The sequence below is a fragment of the Eucyclogobius newberryi genome, unplaced genomic scaffold, assembly GCF_026437365.1.
Source record: "Eucyclogobius newberryi isolate DKJ021-1_F unplaced genomic scaffold, fEucNew1.0.hap1 SCAF_11, whole genome shotgun sequence".
Classification (NCBI taxonomy): Eukaryota; Metazoa; Chordata; class Actinopteri; order Gobiiformes; family Gobiidae; genus Eucyclogobius; species Eucyclogobius newberryi.
This window is the reverse complement of record NW_027315735.1, coordinates 14,703,910-14,726,809: the sequence shown is the minus strand read 5'-3', so window position 1 is coordinate 14,726,809 and position 22,900 is coordinate 14,703,910. Positions and strand designations below refer to the sequence as shown.

At 40.7% G+C, this 22,900-nt stretch overlaps 1 protein-coding gene across 2 annotated transcripts in view; it reads right to left on the bottom strand.

Moving 5' to 3' along the window:
- Positions 1-22,900, bottom strand: part of rab28 (RAB28, member RAS oncogene family) — a 28,831-nt gene that overhangs the window by 5,315 nt on the left and 616 nt on the right. For both annotated transcript variants that reach the window (XM_072436001.1, XM_072436009.1), the window contains exons 2-6: positions 20,317-20,413; positions 17,062-17,150; positions 13,670-13,799; positions 378-481; positions 223-300 (exon numbers count right to left, since the gene is read on the bottom strand). In XM_072436001.1, coding sequence (XP_072292102.1) covers positions 223-300; positions 378-481; positions 13,670-13,799; positions 17,062-17,150; positions 20,317-20,413 — 498 coding nt within the window. The remainder of the gene's footprint in view (positions 1-222; positions 301-377; positions 482-13,669; positions 13,800-17,061; positions 17,151-20,316; positions 20,414-22,900) is intronic.

Sequence of the window (22,900 nt, the reverse complement as noted above, 5' to 3'; positions counted from 1 at the left end):
ATCAATGGCATTAAAACGATCTGCCGTTTTGTTCCAAATTTTACACTTTAGCCATGTTTGTACAGAAAACATAATCTGATTAGGTCATTCAATTCAAGATATTACGCAGTATACTGCATGCTGGAGGTTAAATAAACCAGAGAGCGTAAATAAACCATATTAATGACATTATATGTAGTGATTCCACAGACATAGACATTGGAGCACAGGGACATGTCTGACCTGGGACTGCTCAAGCTCAGCTTTGTTGAGTTTTATACCAATGATCTCAGCTGCCAGTTTTTGGAAAATGAGATGCACCTGTAACAGACAAAACATGTAGTTTGCAATGACCGAAACAACTCCAAGTTTAGCAGTTACTCCACTGTTGTACTTACGGAGTCGCCTGTCTTGGCAGAAACAAACTGGCTGAGGAGGCTGTTCTCTTGGCAGAAGCGCTGGTGTTTGTCAGCTTTCACTGCCCGCATGTGCTCCAGGTCGACTGTGAAAGAAACAGCGGCACGTGACAAAGATAATAAGGTAGATTTATACAATTGTTATTCTAAAGCTCTTGCAGGGTTAACTACCACACATCTAAAAGTAAACAAAGGAGATAACCGTTTACTCTTGAGCTAAGATGGCAGAAGGTCTGTCCAGTGTACAAAGATGCTAAGTCTTTAAACAAACTATAACTCAATGTTATTTGCAGTTAATATATTTTAAATCAACCAAACTAATTTATCTTTTAAATGACCCAAAGATGTCACTGTCAGCTCATGATACACTGACACATTCCACAATGTAAGCTTATAGGCTCTGTGCATTTGCACCCTGAAGCCATGTACCTCGATTAACAAACCAGTTTGAACCAGGAGAAAGTTATGGCATAAATAATATGTGAAAGACCAAAGACTTGGGGCTACAGTCCTAGTTCAGAGCGAAGATGAAAAAGATTCTGACTTATGAGATTCAAGCCTAAGAACCAAGTTTGTCACCGCTGTTGATTTAGTGCAGAAGTTTCTTTTTCACTATTGTCGAGGTGTCCCTGGTGTCAGTGATACCCAGCACTCTGCTTCTCACCTTCCTCACTGCAGGGTCATGCAGGGGTCAGTCAGCAAGGTCACCCGGGGGTCTGGCTCCTGAAAGCAATAGCCGCAGTCTTTATTTCTGTCTTTGTGTGCAAATGTGGCAACGCCCAGTATCTGGTGCATGTGTCTGTGTTAGCTAGAGGAGGTCAGGCTACTGTACGGTGTAGCATTTCGCTAGTCTCCCTCCGAGTTTTACTCTTTGTGTGTGGTTTCATTGAGTTTGTGAAGGATTTAGTCTGTTCTCATGCCCCTTGGAGTGTGTGTGTGTGTGTGGATTGGTGTGTGTGTGTGTGTGTATTGGTGTGTGTGTGGATTGGTGTGTGTGTGTGTGTGTGTGTATTGGTGTGTGTGTGTGTATTGGTGTGTGTGTGTGTATTGGTGTGTGTGTGTGTGTGTGTGGATTGGTGTGTGTGTGTGTGTGTGTGGATTGGTGTGTGTGTGTGTGTGGATTGGTGTGTGTGTGTGTGTGTGTGGGTTGGTGTGTGGATTGGTGTGTGTGTGTGTGGATTGGTGTGTGTGTGGATTGGTGTGTGTGTGGATTGGTGTGTGTGTGTGTGGATTGGTGTGTGTGTGGATTGGTGTGTGTGTGTGTGGATTGGTGTGTGTGTGTGTGTGTGTGTGGATTGGTGTGTGTGTGTGTGTGTGTGTGGATTGGTGTGTGTGTGTGTGTGTGTGTATTGGTGTGTGTGTGTGTGTGTATTGGTGTGTGTGTGTGTGTGTATTGGTGTGTATTGGTGTGTGTGTGTATTGGTGTGTATTGGTGTGTGTGTGTATTGGTGTGTGTGTGTGTGTATTGGTGTGTGTGTGTGTGTGTGTATTGGTGTGTGTGTGTGTGTGTATTGGTGTGTGTGTGTGTGTGTATTGGTGTGTGTGTGTGTGTGTGTGTGTGTGTGTGTGTGTGTGTGTGTGTGTGTGTGTGTGTGTGTGTGGATTGGTGTGTGTATTGGTGTGTGTGTGTGTGTGTGTGGATTGGTGTGTGTGTGTGGATTGGTGTGTGTGTGTGTGTGTGTGGATTGGTGTGTGTGTGTGGATTGGTGTGTGTGTGTGTGTGTGTGTGGATTGGTGTGTGTGGATTGGTGTGTGTGTGTGTGTGTGTGTGTGTGTGTGTGTGTGTGTGTGTGTGTGTGTGTGTGTGGATTGGTGTGTGTGTGTGTGTGTGTGGATTGGTGTGTGTGTGTGTGTGTGTGGATTGGTGTGTGTGTGTGTGTGTGTGTGTGTGTGTGGATTGGTGTGTGTGGATTGGTGTGTGTGGATTGGTGTGTGTGTGTGTGGATTGGTGTGTGTGGATTGGTGTGTGTGGATTGGTGTGTGTGGATTGGTGTGTGTGGATTGGTGTGTGTGTGTGTGTGTGTGTGGATTGGTGTGTGTGGATTGGTGTGTGGATTGTGCGCGCGTCTGTCTCGGAGATGACTGGACCAAGCCAGGGGAAGACAAAAAAGGGCAAAATGCAAACATTGAGCTCATCCATATTAATTAATTTCTCAGTAAACCATATGACCCGACCAAGCAAAGTGCAAATAGTAATGACAAAACACACAATTGGAAAAATAAATTCAGACTAAAACAGACCATTACAATCCTGTCATGTGCAGTTTCAACATAAAGCATTGTGGGTTAGGGTCGACACTTTTACATCAGCCCCGCAGACTGTCCAGTGCCTGTGCATAAACAGAACTGTCTCATAGGCGTCAGTGCATTATTAATTCCTGTCATTAACAGCAGAGGTACCCTGCATGCTACTAGATGTAAACACGACTAAGCCGTTGGATCCTGCACACTTGGGAAATGTTATTAATCATGTGTCATCAGATTGGGCAACATTTACTATTACAATGGTATGAAGACCCACAGGAGAGAAAGCAATGAGGCTGTAAACAGTTTTAAAAAGGCACTGTACCTGATTTAAAATGTGAATGTAGTGTCTAAAGGTGGATTTAGAGGGCACTTTGCTCCTTACTTAATTATTTTAACTAAGTTCAGGTTTGTTTTTTTTCCCTTAAATGCAAGGCGACAGATTTAGAGGAGTTACAAATGAGTTGTTAGAAAATGTAACAGCAAATATTTTTTATTAATAAAGAAAATGTACAAAAAAAAAAACACTGGAATTTTTAAAAAGAAATAAATTATTAACAATTAAACCATTATATTTGAATTATCACCTTCAGCCTATTATTAAGTTAATATATGAATACATTTGTACTAAAATATTGTATTGTTGTTATTTTATGCATAGGTCCAACCAATATCTACCAATGACACGTATATTGGGCTGCCCCACACTCTGCAGCCTGTGGCGTCTCTCTGTGTGGACAAAGCCCCAGACTAATCCCACTCTATTAGTGTTTTCTTCATTTTTCTCACTAATGTACCCATCTCTACTTATCAGGTTAGAACAATCTCGCTTCGATGATCTGGTTTCCTTCCATTTCTGTCAAACGCTACATCAGCTTAACAACCCAGAGGAAGTGACTGCAAACACAAAATGAACTGTTTAGGCCTGAGCGCGCGTAGAGATAGTGGAGGAGATCCTCAGCGTCTGGAGCCACGGCCCCCCCTCGCTCCAGCCACCAAGTCTGTTTATTTAAGAGCACCGCCTGTCACTGCCGTCACAACACAACACTCAGATAAATATCGGCTGGACAAATTGGGCTTTTAGCATAAATAATTGAATTGTTGTGACACGCTGTACAAATGGGAACACCAAACAAATGTAGACAAACTACTTGTTTTTCATTATCAATATTTGCACTCAAATACAAATTCTTCATTATATACATTATCACTACATTGCTTTATTATACTTACCGGTAATTATTTTTGAAATGTCTGGATAATGCGTGACAAAAGAGCGAAAATATAACCACCCCCTTATAAGAAGGCGTATTATTAATTTTCAGTTTTTATTTTTCTAATCTGCTATTTTTCTAGATTTTTTTTAACTTTAAACGATATGCAACATTTGAATATAGAGTATATCCTCAAAACAACATGCGTAATATCTTAATTTTATTGCCCAAAAATATATAACTCTATAAACGGAAAAAGTAAGAAAAAAAAGATTGGAAATGACTCTCCTGTGGGTAACATTTGCTGAAGGTCTCCCCCCTCTCTCTCCCCATTTCATGCTACAGCTGTTTACTAAAGCCATCAGGCCAGAAACATTTTAAACCACTGTCCAGATGACGACCTTTGAAACTTTTTCTGCAACGTTAATCAAGTAATTCTCAGATATTGATCATTAATAGATGGTGGTGGTGGCGATGGTGGTGGTGGTGGTGGTGGTGGTGATGGTGGTGGTGATGGTGGTGATGGTGGTGGTGGTGGTGGTGGTGATGGTGGTGGTGGTGGTGATGGTGGTGGTGGTGGTGATGGTGATGGTGGTGGTGATGGTGGTGGTGATGGTGGTGGTGATGGTGGTGGTGATGGTGGTGGTGATGGTGGTGATGGTGGTGATGGTGGTGGTGATGGTGGTGATGGTGATGGTGGTGGTGATGGTGGTGGTGATGGTGGTGATGGTGGTGGTGATGGTGGTGGTGATGGTGGTGGTGATGGTGGTGGTGATGGTGGTGATGGTGGTGGTGATGGTGGTGATGGTGGTGGTGATGGTGGTGGTGATGGTGGTGATGGTGATGGTGGTGGTGATGGTGGTGGTGATGGTGGTGATGGTGGTGGTGATGGTGGTGATGGTGGTGGTGATGGTGGTGATGGTGGTGGTGATGATGGTGGTGGTGATGGTGGTGATGGTGATGGTGGTGGTGATGGTGGTGGTGATGGTGGTGATGGTGGTGGTGATGGTGGTGGTGATGGTGGTGGTGATGGTGGTGGTGGTGATGATGGTGGTGATGGTGGTGATGGTGGTGATGGTGGTGGTGATGGTGAACACATGTTGCCACTGCCACACAAAAGCCCGTCTCCTCTACTTTAGCTCACCAGCCTGAAAGCGTACACTCCTCACTGGCCCATTTAAAAGCCCGCTGTGATGACAGAGACATCAGTGTCAGTGTTGGAGAGCGGTAGCTGGGGACCTATTGAAACAATCACAATCTACGCTTGACGTGGCGAGGTAATTGCCAGCAGCGTCATGTTAAAATTGGGTGTATGGTACTAACGTGGGACAGGAAATCTGAGGGGTCATATCCCTTTAAGTGAACGTTACAGGGTTGAGCCTAATCAACCCCAGGGGACAACCTATCACTTCCAACATTACCTCACGCTCCTTTAAGAGAGTTTGACTCGTTCTCCCTGATGACAACCACAAACCAAGACAAACTGTAATAATGTGGATTAACAATGCAGCTCTTATTAAAATGTTTCCCACTAAGCAGCTCCCTCTGCACCACTCCATCTCAATCACACTGACACGTTATGCAATTGTAACATTTATTAAAAATCATCATTTCAATGTGTGTTGATAGATATTACCGCGATTTCAAGGTCCACTAGAATTATTGTAACACTGAAATGTCGCTTGGGGTGTAATTTAAGCATATGACAACATGCTGTTATTCAAAGTTAAGCCTTGAAATGGGAGGTACATTTGGTATAAGAAATAATACATTCAAGGTGCAAGTCAGGCAGTGAAATACGTCAGTCTTTCACCCATTTGATAGTAAGTGACGGCAACACATTTATTTTCCTATAGAAACAGGGAGAACACCATTTGATATAAAAACAAGGTCAACACTAGATTAGGTTTAATCAAGTAGCCAATAAAAACTATAAAAGACCTTTTTTACTCTCAGGTGTTTTACAAGTCCAGAAAAAAGATTTTATGTGTGTTAAAGGCTAAATAATGGACACAGCAACTCACATTATAATTATTCATAACCATATCATATATTTCAGAAGAGCACCTACAATTCAGTGAAGTTTAATGCATAAAGAAATTATGAATTGTTCTAAAAATTGCTGTAGTCTACCTGATTTTCACTGCCTTAAAAACGTGAAAATCAAAAAAGGCATAGTTCATTTTCAACAGTTTTCAGTGGTCCAAACACATTCCTCCCTTTCCTGCTGGATTCATACCATCCTAATTAGTTTATAAGTGCATTTTACAAATTTCAGAGGCCAGAGCAGAGTTTGGGCATCACCACTGCTAACAAAAACAAGCATGCTAACAGCGCACCAGCATCCCTTCCTGGTTTGTGGCAGAAAATGCTTTATAATCAGATGCAAACAGCAGAGCTGGTTTTACAATATATTATTTGTACTAGGGCTAAACTAATGCTGCTTTAAACATCATATGGCCTTAGATGGGGTACAGTCCATCTAAGGCCATATGATAATATGATAATTCATAAAATATAGGCCGATTTAAATTGAACTCAAAGCTATAGAAACAAACAATAGAAGTGTGACAAGGTCCTGTTGCTATAAAGACATCTCTGGTGTATCTTGATATATCACAGTGTTAAGTCCAGCCTGCGCGTTAACAAGATGATCCCGGTTATGGAAAGTGTGCGACACAGATGAAGTGCTGTTAGCGTGTTAGCGCTGTGTACTGCCGAGGTGAGCAGACCCGTGCAGCGCTCCTCAGGGGAATCCTGACAGAGACAGAGCACTCTTTGTGCTGAGGCGCCCCTGCCCCGGTGGCCTGAAACGGGCCGGGACCGCCAGGGGACCGCCTTTCCACTAGGTCAGAAGTGTTCTGTCGACAGTTCATTGATCACAGCTCATCTTGTCATTTGATCGTTCTTCATGAAAGCTCTGTAGACACACACACACACGTGCAGCACCGTGTGCAGAGATTGACACTATCTGAAGAATCAGAGGTAAAGTCATTAGGGCTGGTCAATATGCCAACGTTATTGCAAGATATCAAGGAAATAACCATTATCAACCAAAAGATATCAGCCTTTTCCTTTTTTTTTATCTGGTTGAGCAATTTATGCCTTTAATTCATGACTTTTATTATTTGCTCATTTCATTTTTATTTTTATTTATTCATCAATTATGTACGTTTTGATTTCATTAATATTGATCATTTATTTCTTGTTGATATTCGATGTTTAAATGGTGTGATTAGTCGTAGTATTTGTGGAAAAAGTCAGCTCTCTGCCTCGTCTTAGCCAGAGAAATGTGTCAGTGTCAGAACAAGCATCTGATGTTAAACCGCACATGTAAGAAAGAAAAAAAACACTCTTGTTTGGCCGGGGCTTAAAAAGGTGAAGCGGCAGTAGCTAAAGAGGTAGAGGGTTACAGTCAGTGCCATAGTAAAAGCGAGGGCGAGGGCCAGGCCGGCTGCGTTATGGGGCCACGAGGACTCATGAAAAGTGAACAATTGGCCCCGCTCTGAGGCGACCGCACAAGACGCTGCCTGCCTTCCACTGGCCATGTCCTCCCAGCTCTCCCATCGCCGTTAAACTAAGTGGACTTTTATGGACGAGCTGTAATACATGCCTCCGTGAATCGCCAGTGGTTTTCTATGAGCTATAATAACGATAGGAAAGCCCTCTTAATTGTAAGCGTCACGTGAATATAAGTATTTTCATAATTACAAAGTCTCCGTAGAAGCAATGGCGCGTTGGTCTTTGAGTATATGTTCTAACTCGCAGCAGCAGCAGTGAACTGTAACGTGGAAAGTGAGTTCTGTGCAAGACTGCTTGAGTAAACAGCATCCAACTCTTAAATCAGAAGCACAAGCCAATGATGTAATATTTCTCACCGCAAAAAAAGGACATTTAACCAGAGAAATGATGGAAAAAGTCATGCTGATAGTTCACCAACATTGAAAATATATGGTTGTGGGTGCAGATCAATCGATTATTTACCCAGTCCTGTGTCAGCACGGCCCCTTCCAGGAATTCCTCCATATCAATGTTGTGGAGCAGCCCAGAAATAAAGTGAGGGCTGAGCTGATGAGGGTTCCAGGCTACGCTCAGGTCAGGTGGCTAAGCTGTGTTGTGCAATTCAAATGGCCCATGACATACCACACAAGAAGGTATTCCAGACTGATCATCTACTGCATGTGCAACAATATTTGCTTTATGGATGGCTAGAATGAGGACTTTCCATGTTTCGGCAGTCTGGAGAGTCCAGGAGGATGAGATGCGATGAAACTGGTAGTCCATCTAATATAAATAAATCATTTTCTTTGCTAATTTAATGCGATGATGAATGAAATGTTGGCATGTTCGAGTTTAGAAAATATAACGGCATGTCTTTCACTATTATGTATTATTATAATGTAATATTTCTGAGCAATGCGTTTATTTGCGTGTCTGTTGCAGCCTTAGTTATCATTTGAATTTTAGGAGCTCTATGGGAGATCCACAAAACCAGTGCAAAACAAAGGGCAAAAATTATGATTACTTTACATGTGGTACTGCATTCACATACTAATATTCAGAAGGATGTTTTGAATGCAAAAGATGACATAGATATACTTAAAACTTCCACCAGAGAAGTGTGTAATTTCAAGCAGTTACAGCTTTAAGCCTTCACTCATCCCTCTATTGCCTTAATGCAACCTAATTCTCCACTTCCTATCATTTTCCAGCGGAGTAGAGTGACTGCGGTCACAGAGACAATTTGATACACGTATCTATTCTGACCTCCTACCTATAATAAACCATGTGGGGAAACAGGAAGCACTGGATTTGCTGTAAACTGTAAACATTCCCCGTCTTTTGCGAGGCGTACTCTGAGTCTTACTGCAGCTCAATACTGTATATATAATGTTTTACAATGTCTAACTTGTGGTTGAGCTCCTCACGGTGCTACACAGACAGTGCTGACGTGTTCATCCCTCCTATCTGGGGAGGGCTGAGGTGCAGCCGTAAGAGTACTGGGCTTTTGTCCCACCACATGTCTATTGTGGCTAAACCTTTCCCTTGGGGGCAATTAGGACCTTTTAGTTTGTTGTAAGAGGACCTAAGTACGAGTGGGTTGAGCCAGGAAAAACATTTTTGAGCTAAACCAAAAACAGAAGCACATTGAGCTCCTCTGCACTCCTGGACTTCTGAACATCTCTCTATTAAGAAATGTGCAAGCCTACACTGAACAGACAGGAACTGTGGCAGCTTTACAGGGGCATGGAGGTGACGGGCGCGAGAGGCAGGGAGGGGGACGCTTCAGCCCCACCTGGGCCGTGCCAAGAGGGCAAACAACTCAAGACCAACAATGTTGGTGGCAAGGACGTACTTTAGAAAATCAAGATTAAGAGCTGACCCATGTTCTGCTTCAACTTTAACTGTGAAATGCATGTGCAACAATATGTGTTAGATGTGCTGAAACACATGCATGTTGTTTAAAACAACAGAGCCACGGCCAATGAAAAGACATTACTGTATGTAAAGGCCGACGTGTTAGTCTAACCGTGTGAGAGATAAGCATTCAGAGCTCACCTAAGCATGTGCCTGAAAGCACCTCTGTTTGCCCAGTGCTGAAAATAAACGTGTAAAGTGTCTGGAGATGGTGCATGATAGAGATAAAAAGAAAAGTGTGTCAAAGAAGACAAATAGAAAAGCAGGTACAACACAACTGCACAAACAGTGGACATGTGGAGACCTTCTCTGCACAAGGCCGGAGATGTTTCCCATGGCAGGCCTGAGTGAGTCGCCTGTGAAGAGTGTTAGAGCTCAGTGCAAAAGCCATGAGTGATGAGGAGAGGTTAAGAGAAATGAACCCATTTAAGTCACCCAAATAAGGGCTGTACAAGCGCATGATGAATGTTCTGGGCTCCCAAGAGCTCGAGCAATGAGAAAAGCAGTGACTGGGGAGCAAGCAAAGGCCCAAATCCCCATATCGTAAACACGACGTATGTATGTAAGCTGATGTATCGTGTCAGGTTCGACTGTCATGTTTAGAATGTGTACGATTGCTCTTTCAAACTATATGATAAACAATATGGAGCATCTTAAAGCTAAAGCTACACTATTTAGGGTAAACCAATCAAAATAAAATACGTTGCAGTAGTTTTATTTTATCATGAGGATTTTTTTCATGGCCAATGAAAGCCAAAGGCCAGAATAACCGATGGTGGATAAGCTCTGCAGATATGTCGGGTCTGATTTTGATCATAGAAATTTGATGTGAAATTAACCATTTGGTCTATACAGCGCACTGTTCAACACAAGACAATATATCAAGACCCTTCACATGAGCATCATCAACTCCATCAACTGGAGCGTCGTCTGAGGTTCAGTTACTCAAATGAGACTTGATTTGAACACAATCTGACCATAAATAGCTTATTTAGTCGGAACTACGACGGTTGAGCTGGTTTGTGCAGTTGAACAAGTCATTTTTTCAGTCACATTCACCTGTTTTGTTAAAAAGCAAACACCTAAACAGGATCATGAACGCTCGTATTGATCGCTGCCTTCTGAAAAGGCTCGTTTAAGTCAATATAGTATTTCTTGGGTTGTCAGACTATTTGTAGAAACTTTTTGTCTGTGTTTACAATGTGTTATCATGGTCAGAGTGGAACTATCCTCCACAGAAACACATTCAACTCGGAGTAATTTAACTGTAAAGTATCAATAGCTTTATGCATTTTTTAAGTCAAGTTGCGCATTTTAAAAGGGGAAAATTATGCATTATTTGTTTCGTTATTAGCATTTAAACATGCTCTTGAGTACATTTAGTTTGGCATCTGATGTTCTAGTGCTAAAAAAGAAAATATGTTATGGACGTTACACAGATTTATGATTTATGGATTTAAAAACAGTCACATCAGAGCTATTTCAGATATCAGGATAACAGGATTCCTCAAACTGAATGAAGCTAAATGCTTCTCCAGGTATGTTGTTGTTGTTGATGATGGAACAATGTTAGAACAGTGTTAAGAGCTTAAAAGGGTCAATATTTCATCATTTGTGTCTGTTTAACACTGACCAAAGCTGCTGCTGCTGCGAGTCCAATCGCAACGTCAAATTAACCACCTGATATTGTGTCATGATTTCAAAAATGTGAGAAACATTTATGAAGGGACGAGGAGTGCACTATTCTTAAATAAACCTGCCCAGCCTGACCTTTACGACCAAGAGAATAGTTTGGAAGACATAGTTAGTTTTACAGTTACATCTGAACATACAGTATATTGCATTTGACAAAATACTTGGGTGCAAGGTGATAAAAGCTTAAACACCGCTTTGTAATCCAACGTCTATAATAGATGCAGCAGTTCCATGGGCTGCGGAGCGTGACTTCTACGACCACTGTTAACCTTAAGTTTATCTTAGAACAGGCAATACAAACCTCTCACCAGAATCTCCCCTCACAGAGACATAAATCCACTCTGTTTTCTTAAGACTCTTGTTATGTTATGTTCTATTTTCGCTGTGACAAACAAACTACCCAAAGTCATGGGAACTATTTGAAAAAAAAAAATGATTGCAAAAATGACTATAATGAAAATATAAAATGCACTATGTTTACGCTGAATGAATGTGTACAAATTCTAAAACGCTATGGTGCATGAGATGGTTCGGGCATTCTTAAAGTCTCTAAAGGTAATTGATGGGTCCTTGTGGGTCGATCGGTGTGGGATATGGTTCTTCTTTTTTCCAGTTTGCAGTAACAGAAAAACACACGTGAAGCTTTCTGAGCGATCGAGCTATTAGAGGAGGAGAGTGAGTGTGTGAGAGCCGCATATGGGGCCTAACAGTGCTATATACACTACTTAGATATTAGAATGTACACAGAGCCCCAACGTAGCCTAAATACAGAGGCGCCCTCAGGCATTAAGAGATGCTTGGCCACGGACAGGAGAATGCGCTCGACGCAGACACATTTAAGTGTGACCTATGCTCCCTGTTGAGTAACTTTCCCGAGAGCTTCCTGTGTATATCACCGCAATCAATGTCTATCACGAGTAAAGGTGGATCTATGCACCCAGGCTGTCAAATCCAAGTAGCAATGGTCACAATTGAGCAAATTGTAAAAAACTGCCACAATATCCTCAGTCACTTCTTTTTGTGCTGGGTAAAAGTTGTAATCCTGATCATGGGTTTGAGTGTCCTGCTATAGACGCCATTTGGTGGAATGAGTCAAGCGGCAGTTTGTGAAGAAAGGTTGAGGGAGAAAAAAAGGAAACCCTCTGTGCCATCAATACAGCAAACCATCAAAAATACTGGGACAATTTACGAGTAAGGAACTCATTTATTCAGACACTTTAAACGCTCATTATAGAAAATAAAGGTGTTGTCACATCGATTGCCTAAGTAAGGTGAGGTAACAGTCATGGAATTACCTCTACGTATGTCACACCCCCTGAAACAGAATCTTAATTTTGTGACAATTTGCAAACCTAATCGCACTGCTGGACGTTCAGCTCTTGTACTGGGCCATTTGCAAATAACACTGCAGAAAGCGGGTGTAAATTGGACTGAGAAATTTTACTTTTACAAAATGTCAATACTCATACTGTCAGATTTTGAGAAGTTGAGACTACAACTTTCATGGTAGAGATGATAGGTTTCATGCCATGAGCTGAGAAAACCTGTTTTTATGACGGAAATTGAGCCACGAAAATGATGTGGAAAACCGATAAATTTAGTGTTTATGTCCATAAAGTGCTCCTCCAGGATCCTCAAACAGCTTCACTTCAGCTCCATCTGGGTCAAATTTAGTTAAAATCTTTTCATCACGCAACTTTTGCGTTCTAAGCGACTCATCGATGAATCAAAAGAATACCAGTAATCACTAGACTAATCGATTAGAAAAATGATCCTAAAATGTTATGAAAAAAACGTTCATCATCTGAGATTGTAGTACATAAGAGTTATTAAATGTGTGAGTGAGAAGTGATTTAATTACAAACTAAATCATAAAGCCATTTTGACTGACAACAATACTATATATGAAATATAGAAAAGCTTTCAAACTTCGTATGACCTGAATTGGGCAGCACTCAACTACATTTACTTCAACTTTATGAATAAAATTGTACTGGGATTGGTTTTATCAGACTCCTAAATGTACACGTAACGGGAGAAAACGTTTTGGTCGAGTAACAAAAGCTTTATGTTGATGATATTAAATTATTTGAATATATCGTTTCTTACCTTACCTTAAGATATTATTTAGTTTTTCACATTTGTTTGTCTTTTTTGTCCAATCATAAATCAGGAACATCCAGACGGTTCCATTTTCACTCTTACTTGACTCACTTTTGGACCACTCCTTTGTACTTCAGCACCATCATTTTGACGTAACTCTTACTTGAATACAATTTTGGACTAATCTACCCACCTCTGCACATTCCCATAACTCTTGTGCCTTGTCACGAGTCGTCACAGTCTGGTTAACGTCTGCTGCTCTCACGAGGGACGCCGCAGGTCTCCGGTGAGGAGTAAGGGAGCGGCGGTCGATAAGGAGAGCCGCTCGACGTCCGACGGTCTGCGCCACGTTCCATCACCGTCAGTCCCTCCCCGAAAGTTCAAACATTGGCATTCCCTTCGCCGCCGAACCTCACGCGCCTTATCACGCTGATCAATGACCGCTCACTCCCACACGCACACAAACAGGCGCGCGGGGTGAATAATGTCCCGGACGAATAGGGAAATGCGGAGTGGTGTAAATAGAAGATAACCTAACGCTGTAACTGATGTTGTTTGAATGAGAAGATAAGGGTTTTAGTGGGGTGGTGGAATACTCACTTTTGTTTCCTACCAGCGAGATGACGGGCAGCACGTCGGACTCCTCGTTGGCCTTCTTCACCATGGTGTGCCAGTCTTCCAGGTTCTCGAAGCTTTGGTGGTTTGTGATGTCGTACACGAGGAGGACCCCCTGTGGAGAGGGAGAATCGCGTGTGACGTGGGGAAAACTGACAACGTGTTTAATATCCCGCTTGTGTTGAAGTGTGAGTGACAGGTTTTGAGGATTTTCTCATTTTCAGTTTATTTGGTGTGTTATTAGTAGTTAGCAGTTTTGCACCAATCGAGCAGCTATTTGTGGAGAAAAGTTGACAAATCTGTTGAAAATGACAGGAAGTGACATCGTTCCAGCCGACGTTTATGCATAATTTAAACAAACGAAACAACTTTTTTAACTCTCTAAACATCAATTCAACAAAATAAAAGGTGCTCACATATATTTCTACTCGTCAAATTTAAAAAAAAAATGATTTGTGGTTGCAAGGTAATCCCCTAATATGATGTCATCCAACCAGGAAGTAACATTATAAACCTAAAAAATTGCTCTTCTGGGATAAAATTTGCATATATCTTTTAGCAAAAATTTGAATATATTTATCTTAACTGCATTTTAGTTCACTAAGTAGTCTAACTTGTCGTAGGCACTTTAAGCCTGATGGAAAAAGCATTGCCAGGTCTGAGTCAGTAAGGAAAGGGAACAGTAGGTGGCACTGCTTCACTTTTTAGGCCATGGGACATAATAAAAGGACTATTCCTCACAGAACTGTCCAAGCTGCGTGATATTAGCCACGTGTGATGTGGGCAGCTTTTGGCAGACTAGTGTCCTCTTTGTTCACATGCTGTTTGACAATTGAATCATTATGTCATTTCATTATTCTATTAAAAATGCATGTTTTTTGTTTTTCATTTATTTATTAGTTTTATCTGAAAGGGACACATGAACATAGAAGAATGGAAAATCAGCAGTGTGACGTTTGTTTTATAATGCAGAAGCTAACATATCAGGAACTCTTATGGAAAACCGCATTCGAATAACATTCATTTATTAAACTTATTAAAAAAAATAATCATAAAATGTATTTGGATAAGCGTAATCTGGACTACAAAGACACATACATTAAAACCTTTTTATAACAAAGACAGTGGCATAAAATGTCAATAAAGGCAAAGCAATTTCAGATTTTAATCAATAATTGACTTAAATTGTAAATATTATCTATCTAGAAGACTTCAATCGCCATATTATGATCTTAGTTTGGTTAAAAATGTATTTTAAAAGTCTCAATGTACAATAGAAATAATCATTTGCCTGGTCGAATACGGAAATAACAGTTAGTTTTATTATATTAACGTCCGAAATTAAGAAATACACTTCAATGCGAGGCCATGAAAGTGCTCATTCAAATGCCTTAATTTTGACGGATTATTTTAATGTGTAAATAGTGTTTTGTTTTGTTTTTGTACTGTTTTTTGTTCTATAAATACTGTTTTAAATATACTGTAATTTCCTAATATTGAGCCATATGATTAAACCAGAGAATTGAAAGGTAAAAATGAGCACAATATTGATACAGACAAGGCCTTAGTGTCGGAAAAGCAATTATGCAGCAGCTCGGTGTTCACCTCTTCACTTAATGCCTTTTAAGAGGGATTGGAAATGTGCTGTCTGGCCTCCTCGCGCTTTGTGATGCAACACGACGGAGCTGGTGTCTGTCGCTTTTTGTTCCACTGTCACAACAGGCTGCTCAGCGACGACAGCTTACACCTCGCACAATTACTGCTGGTTTCTCCAAACAAGTATGATTGATTACCTGAGGCGCAGGCACAACAATAGGTGCGGAGGTTCCATACAGTGAAAACACTCCCTCAGTCTCGTGTTGTAACTTCAATGATGTACGAGGCTTTTCCATCACTGAGAAAAGACCACTGCATTCCTTTTTTACTTAATTGATTCAATGTTTAAATGGTCATTATAACTATGCTTCTAGAGTGTGATCAGGAGCACAAGTGTGGGCTAACGAAGAGGATTTAGACAAGAGACGTGCTGCAGGTGAGCAACACAAACAAGTAAAGAGAGATATAGAAGTGTATATGGTTCTTGCTGTGGTTCTGGAAGTAATAGAATACATTTCCCATTCATTTTCCCCATAAACATTTAAAAAAATCCATTATTAGGAGTCCAAAGGCACCAGCTTTACGTTATCTAATGTCCATAACATTTGTTTTCGGTCCAAAAAGCACACTACCGGTAATTTAAAACTTAAAATTTGGTGAAAGTCTCAAATTGTTTGTTGAGATAGTTCCAGTGGTAAATAATTACCATAGTTTTTCATCCGTTGCATACCTCCACCTCAATGTCATCAAAAAGTGCCATTCTATGAAACATGCAGACTATTGCATGCAACTCGCACCTTTTTATGACTATGGTATGTTTAAACAATCAACAAACAACAAAATAAACCTGTAATTATTCGTCAAATCATAACTATTGTATAATTTAAAATGGATTTTGGCCCTTGTTTACAAGCTGGTTGCTAGGAAACATTTGTGGAATTACCTCTACCGAAGTCATATTTGCTACCCATGTCAAAGCAGGAAGTGACATTATACCGTAAACGTTGCCAAACTGGTGAAAAAACAATCTTATATATCATCATATTCCCTTGAAAAGTGTATTCATATGGAATTCAAATGAAACGATAGATCTTGTGGTAAATTTGCTGATTAACAAGCTATCAAACTTTTAATTATCTATGGGAAAAATTAATTCAATGTATTTACAGAACCAAGAGTTTGAACGGATGAAGTGAATATGATTGTAACAATAAAGAACCACACTGATGAAATATGCCCGATATTGGAAAAGATTGCGATTGAGCGTTAATTACTGTGATAGATATTTCAACACTATAATTTCAGTTAAATTGAAACTAAAAATGTGCATGACTTAATTTACAAGACAGTTGTCAGTTGTCTTGTTGACTATTCCAACTAGGTAAAGTGTCTTTGAGTTACTCTAAAAAGCACTACAGAAAACTGATGTATTATTATTATTTATTTATTTTTATTCTGTCAACTGGACTAAAGTTTAAAAGGTGAACACGTTTGCTTCTTGTTCAAAGTGTTTTCTTCAGCTCAAACTCTCTCAAAACCACAACAAAATCAAGGCTGATTTAGAAAGTTAGGAAAATAATAATACAATCTGCATTTTTCATGTAAAAAGACACATTTTCATAAAAAAAAAGCACTGTAAATCTCTGCGATATCGATACTTTTGGGATACATTGTGCAGCCCTAACACTGAGGGTGGTTTCTGGGTCTGTTTCACCAGCTAATAATGTTCAAGCCGTGCCTCAAAGTGCAGTGAGTGCAAGTTTAACTGTGTGTCACCTTACGTGAGCCCCGTAGACGTATTTATCCAGCATTTTTCCTCCCAACGTTTGGCCTCCGATATCCCACACCTGCAGCGTCACGTTCAGATTACCTACAGCAAACCAAAGACAAACAATTGGACCCGTTTTTGGACTTTACAACAGCGTGTATATTTCTTAAATGAATACCTTGATTGTTTTGACGAAAGCACAGAATTTGCTGTAAACAAGAAGTCGGCTGAAACTCAAGCCTACATTTTGTGTGAGCGACTTCTATAATAAAACTCAAGCTTGTTGTTGTACATAATGAAATCTATAAATCAGCGATTAATCTTTCAGGCATTGCGCTTTATCTGGCAGTTCACTCGCACTTCAAATCCAAGAATATCCATCCAGAGGTTGAATAGGTATGCTCAACTATATTTAACACTTTCTCTGCACTGAGTTACAATAATGTGCATTTCTGTGTGCGTTGTGCCCGGACGTAAAGAAAGATTTACACTTCTAATATCGTGAATGTTGTTTTGAAGTTATGCAAAAAAAATATATTGAGTATAGTTTATAGTGGAATAAATTGCTACAAAAGATCTTCCAAATAAGTGTATAAAATTATATTTCTGCACTTTTGTCATGCATCTGACTGATATTTCACATTTGTCTGATAATTAAACCTAAACTGATACGTTTAAATACATGTTTTAACACATTTAGTAATATTGTTTGACTATCGTTATAAATCAGATATTCGTTCTGTTTAAAAAATAGCAATAACTTAAAAAAAGTGAGAAAAACAGACAAGTTGTCCTTTCTAGGAAAAAGGGAGTTAACACAAGGTGTGGTTGAGGGACGGGGGACAGCGGAGGCCGAGGGCCGAGGGCCGAGCTGGAGCCAACACTGTGGACACGGCTGGACGACTCAACCCTCCATAAGTCGCCTTTTTAAAACGCAGGAGGAAGTGTGGCGGTTCACAGTCACTACATCCAGACTATACAGTGTCAATGTAAAGCTACAGAGAGGGGCACCACGAACAACGCTCCCTTGGTGTTATAAAAAGCCATCCCGGCCCATCCGCACCTCTCAGACACCCTCTTTATTTATGTTCCGCTGCTCCGTGCTGATTCAGGGCTTTTAGAGAAAGAGCAGCCCAATAGAATCACTTGAAAAATCCCAATTCCTGTATTTGTTTATTAAAGCAGGATAAATATATTACAGTACCGGTAATAAAGCCATTTTACAGAGCACAGTTTTGTGCTCATAAGAGTGAATAAACCTTTTTATGTATGTAAAGCAGGGTAGTCTAAACTATTTAAATATCACTACTGTCCAAAATAAAACATCTTAAAAATGTATATTTTGCATAAAGACATTACCGTATATTTTACTATTGGATTAAAAATACTTAAAAAATGTATTTTATAGTTACAAAATACTGAATATCTGCATTAAAACGTATTAATTAACAATCAAAGAGTACCGTCTTCTGTGTTTTGAATACTTTCATGATGAGTAGCATTATATTTGATGTAAAATAAATGTGACATAGGATTAAAACAGCTTTATGTTGTATTTTCGGTACATGTATTTAGTTACTTTCCAACACTGCACATGAGAGCTGAACGATTTTGCCATAACAATTGTATAAATCTGTTTTTTTTTTAAAAGCGATGCAACTGTAATTTTTCTTTTGGATTCCGGATTATTTTCAGAGAGCAAACACTTTCAGGCGCAACAACATTTGAACTGAAATTCAAACTGCTAAACCAATAAAACAATCGTGTGCATTTCATAACCAGTTTCATACGTCTAAATTACAGGTTCACGATGTTGTTTGCAGATGACTTATGATTCTTGTCGTTTTTGCAATTTCCCCCCTAATTGCGAGCGGTCAAATTGCCGCCTTAATTGACTGCGTGTTGCATAACTCCACCGAACGACACCTGACAAAGACAGGGCCACTTCAGAGACGTGTCCGCTCACTCCAGGCTCTTGTCAAGTCTCCTTTAGCACTTGCACCTCTCTGGTTCGGCCCGGACATCTGGAACACGTATTGTTCTGTGGAGGCGGACACAGAGAGGGCTGTTTGTGCGCCCGCTCGCCTCACCTCACCTCTTCCCGCGCTGGAAAATGTACATTAACTTTGACAAGCCGGGCCTTCATGGTGAGAGGGGGCCCGCGGCGGCTATAGGCTACTCTCCCCTCCTCGCTGCAAAGAGATCCTTACAGCCCCAGTGAGACCCACAGAGCCGCACGCCCGCGCCGGCACAACCAAAGGGTGGTGGTCCTGACCGCGTTTGGGACCACCCTGCTCGCTCCTCTTCATCAGCTCATCAACACTCAATTCCCCAGAAAATGGCCCATTTAACAAGTCCTGTGTCGGCCCAGTGTTGGTGGTGCTCTAATGGGAAGGATGGACGTAGTCAAATAAAGGTTACAGTCAGATAAGTGTGGCCGGTGGAAATAAACTGTGAGGCGTCAGTCCGATGATTAGTCGGCTCTTATTGGGAACGGCATCCGCAGAAGTTTGTTTTTCATTCCATCTCCACCGCCACATTTTTGGGGTTAAGTTCTCCTTAGAATTTTAAGCTGAAAAGGACACAGAATCTAAATACAATTCTCCAGCCAACTCACAGTTACTCACTACATATAACACTTCATCCATCCTCACCTACAGTTAAAATATTGAAATAAAAGGATAGTGGTTCCAAGCTTTAGAAATGATTTGTAAGTCGCATTAAGGTAATGCTGTAAATTCACATTTATGGTGAATCAGGGCGCTTTCATCTAATCATGGCATTGGTCAATAAACATGTATTTTACTAATCTGAAGGAAACATAGAATGCTCTGTGACTTCTATAAACAAATATTAGCATGACTGTTTTATGCGGTTCAGCACAAAGAAGAGTTGAACTTGGGGGTCTGTGATAGGAATATAAAATCTTTATATATTTACTCTGCCCTGAGCCCACAGAGTTATGAGCATGACTTGCCCAATTGGCCTGAAGTTGTCAACTGGCCTTGAGGAGCAGAAAGAGTGTGGTGTTTTCTCTGGAGAGGAGATTTCAAAAGGCAGAGAAGTGGGACAACCAACAATAAAGGACAAAGTCAAATATATTTCTGGAAAAAATTAGAACAGAAAACTTTAAATGATCTATTTAATAATGTAAATGGAAAACACAGGATGTCCTGGAGTAAAACTGTTCAATTAGTTCTTATGTGGGGTCCATGGCAAATCCCTGAACAAACAGCATTAATATTATACTACTGTGAAGGTGTCTCACCTGGAAGGCTTATTCTCTTCAGAAAGAAATCCAGACCAATGGTCTGTTTGTACTGCTTCCCAAAGGCCTCCTGTGCAAACCTGGTGGCGAGTGATGTCTAAAACAGAGACAAAAGAAGACAAAAAGAAAGTGAGAGGCTGTTTTTGCAGTGTCTCACCTGAAGCAACATGGAAGTGTTAAAACATTGGGACAGTAGATGATGATACTGGATACACCAGCAGCTCTGACTATCAGTGCACTCAGTATGGGGGAATGTAAGATCCTGCTAAACTTTTTCCAGAGTAAATACGCATATTAAAGCGCTTCCTGAATCCTTTATTTTGATGGTTTGCAGAACTACTAGATGCATACCACGGCATAGAACTAAATATTCACCCTGTCCACGGGCCAAGCTAAGCTTTTGGGCTATTCTGCTCTCTGTTAACTCCACTTTCATTTCTCCAGCTGCACACAGCTATAATTCATGGCAATGTGAGTAACAGGCTATTAATCTCATCATTACCAATCCATTTCAAGCACCTCTAAATTCTCCATGATTGACTGGACAGTAAGCTGATGTCAGCCTCAGCACTCAGCTGTGGAAGTGACATGTGAAAATGGATGTGGATTACAAAAACAGGTGTCACCTATGTGTCATGTCTCCAGACTCCAGACCTAATAATTGCCACAAATTATAAAGCTTCCATCACTGTCCCTGTTGTGCTGAAGGAGGGAGCAATTCTCATGTTAGGGCTTTTGAAATCCCTGGGAATTCACAGCATGGACCTGATGTGCCAAACAGAACTCTGTTTGATGGATGAGGACAGGGGAAAAAAGTTCTGAATGTCTATTAACTATCTTTAGAGGCATATGCTGTAGACATACAGGGTAAACTAAACAGAAAATTCAAGTAGAATTGCCCAGTTGTGGGGCATGGCATCGAAATGTTTGTTTTTTCCTCCATATACTACTGTAAAATGATTCAGAATCTGGTCATTTCTTTAATAATGCATGAACCTTTGCTCAGATTATGATGAACTATTTAGCTCTGGATAAATTATAACTAATAATGACAAAATGCAATGTTGTAAATGTATTATTAATATTTTACAGTGCACATTTTAGAGAATACTCTGGTCATTGAAGGACTGGACACTGACTGGATGTGACTGACGCAACAAGAAGAAAATCAGGCATTTAAGTAGGCTAAACAATCACAGACAACACAAAAATAACAGGTTCAGACAGCAACAATCTATTCCACATGCTCACTTTGGCCTAGTCGGCCATTTGTCTTGGCATTCCAGTCCCTTGGCTTTCCTCCCTAAACGTAGTCCTTTTTTTCCACCATACAATTGAAACTAACCGACGAATGTAAAAGCTGGCGTAATCCTCCTGACTGGGTCAATGATAGCAATGCCGGGAAATGGGAAAACGTCCACTAAAACAAGAGACGGGGAGGGAAACACGGCTGAGCTATCAGTGCTCAAGTGATGCAACCGAAAAGTGAGAGCGCTGTGTGGCTCTTCTCTTTGTTCTACTTAATCTGTTCAAACTGTTGGAATTAGAGTGTAACGCAGCGAAGGATTCCATTAGAACGGGATTGTTTCATTTTGTCTGCGGGGCTGCACGAAGGTCCTACTTTTACCACTTCAGCGCAGAACAGTGCTCCCCTGTTCAAACGCCTAGTTCAGCTGGACTATTCCCTACGTTTCTGAGCACAAACCGCTGAAAATGGCAGTCCAAGAAAAACTGATCCAATGTCAATTTGCTCAACAAATTGACATTAATAAGAGGGAAACGGCATTCAAGCCGTCAGTCACAAATGGCTGCTCAAAAAGGGGGGCAACGCCGCTGTTCTGACCCCCCCACAATGCAAACAGGCAGGTCAGTCATTCACACGGCCGACACCTGGCAACACTGTGGAGGGAGGCTTATTAATGCAGCGTAATATGAGAAGGCTTTGTTATAACCCCAAGAAAATCTCATTTTTTCACAAATAGACACACTGGGTACGTTTACATGGCCAGTATAAATCAGATCACTCGAATGATCAGATCAGATTTTTGGTGTGTGTTTACATGCAGGAGAGAAATCTGATCATCCAAAAGTCAGTCAGTTAGTGGATCTTTAGGGTGCGTTCACACTTTCAACACACATTCAAAAATTGGGATGAACCAGGACTAAACCCAGAACTAACCCTGGACTAGAACAGGACTGTGCAGAAAAATAGGATCAATTTAAAACCAAAGCACGAATATCTATTGCATTTTGAAGACACATTACCAGGAATTGTACAATAGATTTAACATTCTGTTTCATTTTGCCACATTAGTTTTTAGCCATTTTTGCGTCATTTTCCTCACCTGCACTAACACCAACAGTCAAAAGGAAATACAATGGCCCTCATCAGATGTCTCCTACCTGTTGTCATTTAGATTATCTGATAACTAAGATTTTTGTTGTGCCTGTAAACATAACCTGTAATTTGTTTTCCCTTTTGTGCAAGTGCTAGTCATTTACTTTCCTCAGGGGACAAGGAGATTCATTAATGACCTGGAGGTTTAGCTAAACAAAGCACTGCATGTCCCTAGCTGACATCATT